Source organism: Bidens hawaiensis, unplaced genomic scaffold (genome assembly GCF_021521415.1).
Source record: "Bidens hawaiensis isolate Kalapana, Puna unplaced genomic scaffold, B.hawaiensis_p1.1 tig00015937_1, whole genome shotgun sequence".
NCBI classification, from domain to species: Eukaryota; Viridiplantae; Streptophyta; class Magnoliopsida; order Asterales; family Asteraceae; genus Bidens; species Bidens hawaiensis.
The window spans coordinates 315,651-321,586 of NW_027492436.1; the positions used below are offsets into that span (position 1 = coordinate 315,651).

Genomic DNA, 5,936 nt, shown 5'->3' on the forward strand with positions numbered 1-5,936 from the left:
AAAAGGAAATAAACCCACCCCCTCCCAAATCAAGTAAAACTATATGTTATACATATTTTGAAACCCTATTTTTTATCAAATCTTTAAATACTATTAAATCATTACAATGTGGACACATGACCTTCAACTAGGCTGTTCATATTGGCAATCCAGTCAACAAGTTTCCTATCCCAGAATGTCTAATATTGTGCCACGTGTCCTGGTCTCCAGAATCACAAAAAAACAAAACTCGGTTTTTTTTTCACAAAAAATATTGATCTCCACCACCGATTCTCTCTCTAATCTCCCGATGATTATACCAACCCTAATTCCGACGGCGAGATCTACAATCAATTCTACCTTTGATTTTCGGTGTAACTTTCCGATGAATATACGAATCCTACATCCGTCATTCAGATCCACCATGGAACCTCTACATTATTTATCAACAATACGAGCCCTATTTGTGACCTTTGGATTCGAACCGATTGGTGACATGGAAATAGTGGGATTTGATTATCCGATGATTATATTGAAGGTAACTATCAATCCAATTTTGCAAATACAGTTGTTTTATTTAAAAAATTCTCAATCGTTCAGGCAAATCTGTCATACGCCTATTTTATGTTTACTGATGTTTACTGATTCTTTTGGTCAGTAAATAATTTTTTTGTTTAATGATTTCGACTGATTCTTCCTGCAAAAGTTTCCTCCAATCCATAACAAACTTCCGATTTGTTGATATATTTCTGTATAATTTATAATTGTTTTCTTTGTCTTAGTAATTAAATTTTCCGGCTAACCTGTTCTTATAGTTTTGTTTTTCAAATATTTATATTTGAAATTCCGGCTAATTTCCGTTCAACTTATTTTCCCGGTGGTTTTTGTATTGATATGGAAATATTATTTTAATTAATTTTTATCCGACCAATTTTATGATCTATTTGTGTTAAATTTATAATTGTTTTCTTTGTCCGATCTTAATTATGATTTCCGGCTAATTTCCGTCTAAATTTATTTTCCGGCAAATTTATTTTTAGTTTTATCAAAAAACATAAACTTTTAATTTTGTTAACATTATAAGTTTAGTAAGCTTTCTAAATCATAATTGTGATTTTGTAAAACAAACAAATCATTTTAAATTTGGCGATAATAACAATGATTAAGCAATTAAGTAAAGAATTAATGATTTCAGTAACTAATTTTATTAATCAATATATAACAATAAAATAAAATAATTATAACCTTAGATATTGAAATCAAATATTTTTGTTTAATAATACATTATAAATTTAAATTTTCAATCAATTCGATTTGTTATTTTTGGAAAAAAATATATTCAATAAACAGGTGTAATTATATTAATATTATTAATAATGGTTTTCGGTTACCTTTAATATTTAAAAGATTTTTATTGTATGCTAATACATTATAGATTTAATTAAATAAAATTATCAATCGGTTATTTTTGGAATAATGAATTACAATTAACCGCTTAAATTAAATTCAAACTATATTTAGAAAGTTTCTAAACATAATACGTTTACCAAAATTTATATTTTCTATAACCTACTATATAACATAGTCTAATCACATAAGCCTTTATCATACTTTTCTGAATTCTAAAATTCCGCTACAATGTAAGCTCCTACCGTTTGAATTTTTTTTTTATGTTTCAATTATTTTTGTCTAATCTGTTGAATTTTAATTTTATTCATAGGACAATGGAAGGTCAGAAATTTACCATGCTTAATGAGATTGATGTTCTAAAAACATCACCATCAACTCTTAAGGTTAGAGTTATAAGACTTTGGAGAATAAAAGACAATAAAAATGTGAATGAGGATTTTCTGATCGAAATGTTGCTCATGGATGAAAATGTACGTATGTAATTATCAATCTGTATATATGTTACAGATTCTACTTTTTTTATTTAATTATTGATTCACTTGAAATTTAAATTCTCATATATATTTTTGGCTTTAATTACAGGAGAATCGTATCCAAACAACAGTTTACAAACAGGATATCTTTAGGTTCAAAAGATTCCTCAAGGAAAGCTCAACTCTGACTATAGTTAATCCTAGCGTTGGTCTAAACGGATCTAATTACCGTGTCATTGACTGTTCCAACAAATTGATTTTGGGACCAAACACACATGTGAATCCATGTGAAGAGTTTGATAGTCGGCTGTTTGGTTTTAAGATAATTTCTTTTGCATCACTAATCAATAAAGATGTTTCTTTGAAATCCACAGTTGGTATATAAAAGTTTTCATTCAAATAAACTGATTTATATATTTAGCGTTAGATATCCTTTAAATATGCTAATTAATTATTTATTTATTTTTGTTTGTTTTAGATATTATTGGTCACGTGGTTCATGTGTTCAAGAGCAATGCTTCAAACGTCAAGGACAAAAACAAGCGTACAATGGAGATATGTGATTTAAGGTATTACTATTACTGTTTGTAACATAACATTTGCTGACATGTTTTGTAATAAAAGATTTATACGTTTTACTATTTGTAACACTTCTCTTATTTCAAGTGGAAATTGTGTGTATCTAACAATATGGGATCATTATGCGTCTGAGCTCTCCAAATATGTAATTGAACATTTTGATGAAGGCCAGGCCATTATTGTTCTGCAGTTTGGTAGGGTTAAGTATTATACCGGTTCTGATGGTAAAGGTAAGTATTTTAACTGTTTTTAATTTTCTTGAGTTTTAAATGTAACTAACTTAAACTAATGTGTCGTTGTATATTTTTCATTTTTGTTAGAGAAAGTGTATGTGTCGATTTCTTTTGGATCTAATGTCAGCTTTATGTCGCTTTGTCAAGAGTGAAGAATCGAGATGGTATTAAATTAGTGATACTCGACAAAGAATCAAAGCTTACAAATAAAACAACAAATGTTGTGTACAAGGAGATATTTGAAAATGTAGAATGAAAACATAGTGAATTTGTCATGTCTTTGAAATTGTTCTATTCTACACTTATTGTTATCATGTAACTTTTTTTGGTCTATACTTTTTTTGTTCTATACTTTTGTTTGTTATCATATCTTAAAAATTGTTATTAAGTTATAAATAAATATTTATTGTTAATATATACAAAAAAAATCCGGATTCAAATGTTTACTAACATACCACTGTTTATATGAGTATTTCAATTTAAACTTAAAGTATTAAAAATAGTAAAAATAATATTTAATAAAATATTTGAAATATATGGTAACTATGCATGATATACTCATTAGATAGATATAATGATTTACCTCTTTGGAAACTAAACCGTCACTTCATTTTGTATTTTATAATTATCAATTTAATTCATCATCATCATCATATTCTTCTTTTATACTCTAAAGGTTTTCATAACAAAGTTGTTATAAAGTTTGAGAATGGCCAGTACAAAAATTTGAATCCTAAACAACGTTTGTCATGTGATGATTTGTCCCTTTTGAGAGAGCTAGATATGTTGAAGTTATCTAATCATAGAAAAGAAATTGCACATGTTGAGTTGGAAAGGGAGGTTGGTTTGAAGGTTAAATAGTTAGACAAGTGTGCAAACTATGAAAGTGATTATGATGGTTATCTGGAAAGTTTGTTGTCCGATGACGAAGGAGAATGTAATATATTAATGCTTTAGATATTCTTCATAGATTTAATAAAAGAAGTATATTGTCAACATATTTTTGGACCAACTAATAGGTATTTTTATGAACTTTAGATTTGTAGGTTGTACATAGCAAATTTTTAATGCTTAGATGTTAGTAATTATTAAACATGTTGTTATGTTAAGTTTAATTTAATTGAATATTGTGTTGTTTTTATAATTTTTCAGGTTGTTAGGAACTGGAAGTTTATGTTTGTATAACTTTTGAAGACTTTTATGATGTTTTAATATCAAAGAAGATGTTTAGTGTTTTTGTTAATGTCTTTTGGTTGTTTTGTTTCAATTCACTTATTGTAACTTTGAAGTTTGAATCTTAAGACAATGTAATTTTATAAATATTTTGGTAACAAAATATGAAGATGTAGTATGTTAACTTAAATCTATGTATAAGTTGATTTTTTGTATTGATATGTTGTTTCACCCGCGTGTCACGCGAGTCTATACCAATTTATGTATAATTATTAATACCTTTTTAATGTTAATATAAACCAAAAATTTCTGGATATAAACTTATATGTTTAAAGTTCGTTTTATAAGATACCAATTTTATATTTACTTTTAAACTTAAAGTATTTATGATATTTATAATATCTAATTAAATATTATCAAGTATAGGCTAACTATACATTATAATTACCATATAGATATAATAATTAACTGCGTTGGAACAATACAACCGTCCCTTCATTAATCTGTATTTTTATTTTCAATTTTAATCTCCTTCTTCTTCTTCTTTAACAATCCTAACTTTTTGAACATAACTAAATTCCGATAATGGTTGCGATTATGAACCGGAGATTTTGTAACATGTTTCGTAAGTATCAATTCGTGTTTAGCAATTTAGTCACAATAGAAAAAGATAATATTGAATCCGTCATGATGTTCAATAATCAATTAAAACATCAAATACATCAGATTGGTCTTAGGAAGATTTCTCCATCTCAACAAGAAACGAATCTAATAAATGTTTTACATGATTTTCTTCATGATCTTCAGCAATAGGTTTTACCTTACGAACATGTAAGTGAGTGGTTTTTTTACCCTTATCAAAACAAGGTTGTTATCTGGTTTGAGAATGGAGAGTATAAGAATTTTAAGCCTAAACAATTATTGTCATGTGAAGATTTGGTGATGTTGAGAGAGCTTGACCTGTTGAAGTTATCGAATGCAAGAAAAGAACTTACGCATCTTGAGTTGGAAGCGGAAGTTAGTTTGAAGGTGAAATGGTTAGAAGAATGTGCTAACTATGAGAGTGATTATGAAGATCTTCCAGACAATTTGGATTCTGATGATGAACTTTAAGGTAAAATATAAATTCATTAGATATTGTTCTTAGATTTAATACAATTAGTAGATGTTCAAGACCTATTTACAGTTTCTAATAACTCTAATTTGAAAGTTAAGATTTATTGGTTCAATATAACAATTTAGTAATGTTTATATGTTACTAATTATTATACATGTTGTTTTGTTTAGTTTACATTTTATATAATCGGCTATTGTGTTGTAACATTTTCCAGGTGTGTTAGCAAATGTGATTTTCTTTTGGTTGAAGTTTTGAAGATGTTTATGATGGTTTACTAGCAAATGATATTAGTTGTTTTGTTGATATGTTTTGGAAGTTTTACTGTTGTTTTGTTGATATAATTTGGTAGTTATAATGACAATGTAAATGTATTAATTTTTGGTTTGTATGGCTATGTATTTAGTCTCAATGTAAATCTATCAAGTATTAATAGTTAAACAAGTAATATGTTTGATGTTAAAGTTGAATATGTTTAGTGACATGTTATTCCACCCGTGTGTCACGCGGGTCTATACCCTAGTTTCATTTAAAAACTAAACAACGTATTGTTCACACGTCGTGTCGTGTCGTGTCATTCTTTAATGTAACCACCTTCTAAATAACCGTAAATAACCGACAACCGCCACATTTCCCAAACCTATAAATACATTATCACGTACCATCCATTCTCTTCACCCCATCAATGATGTCGCCGAAGAATGAAGATCACAACCAAATGATCATGGCATCATCTTCCGCATCGCCTCCTCCGCCGTCCCTTGACAAACAAAATTAGTATCAAGAGAAGTATTGAACAACCATATTCAGTGGTACTCAGCCGTGGAAAGGATGGTGGTCGGGTACTATTGGATAGCGGGAGCCGCGTCGGGTGATGAACCGCCATTGACACGTTGCAAGACACATGACCTTAACTGGTCCAGGCCACCGCCTGAAGGGAGCGTGACTTTGTAATGTCTTCGTCAAGTGGATGTA

The 5,936-nt window shown here is 28.6% G+C and overlaps 1 protein-coding gene across 1 annotated transcript; it reads left to right on the plus strand.

The window, feature by feature from the left end:
- The first annotated feature begins 1,703 nt into the window (after window positions 1-1,703).
- On the plus strand, window positions 1,704-4,960 carry LOC143550206 (uncharacterized). The gene is made up of 5 exons (XM_077040904.1): window positions 1,704-1,859; window positions 1,972-2,239; window positions 2,341-2,431; window positions 2,529-2,671; window positions 4,782-4,960. The coding sequence occupies exons 1-5, from the start codon at window positions 1,704-1,706 to the stop codon at window positions 4,958-4,960; spliced, it is 837 nt and encodes a 278-aa protein (XP_076897019.1).
- The last annotated feature ends 976 nt before the right edge of the window (window positions 4,961-5,936 follow it).

Excerpts from the sequence above, each read along its gene's own strand:
- LOC143550206 (XM_077040904.1), top strand. The coding sequence starts at position 1,704 with ATGGAAGGTCAGAAATTTACCATGCTTAATGAGATTGATGTTCTAAAA. Across the intron at positions 2,432-2,528 it reads ATGGAGATATGTGATTTAAG|TGGAAATTGTGTGTATCTAA; the intron begins GTATTACTATTA and ends TCTTATTTCAAG. Across the intron at positions 2,672-4,781 it reads TACCGGTTCTGATGGTAAAG|ATTTGGTGATGTTGAGAGAG; the intron begins GTAAGTATTTTA and ends TGTCATGTGAAG.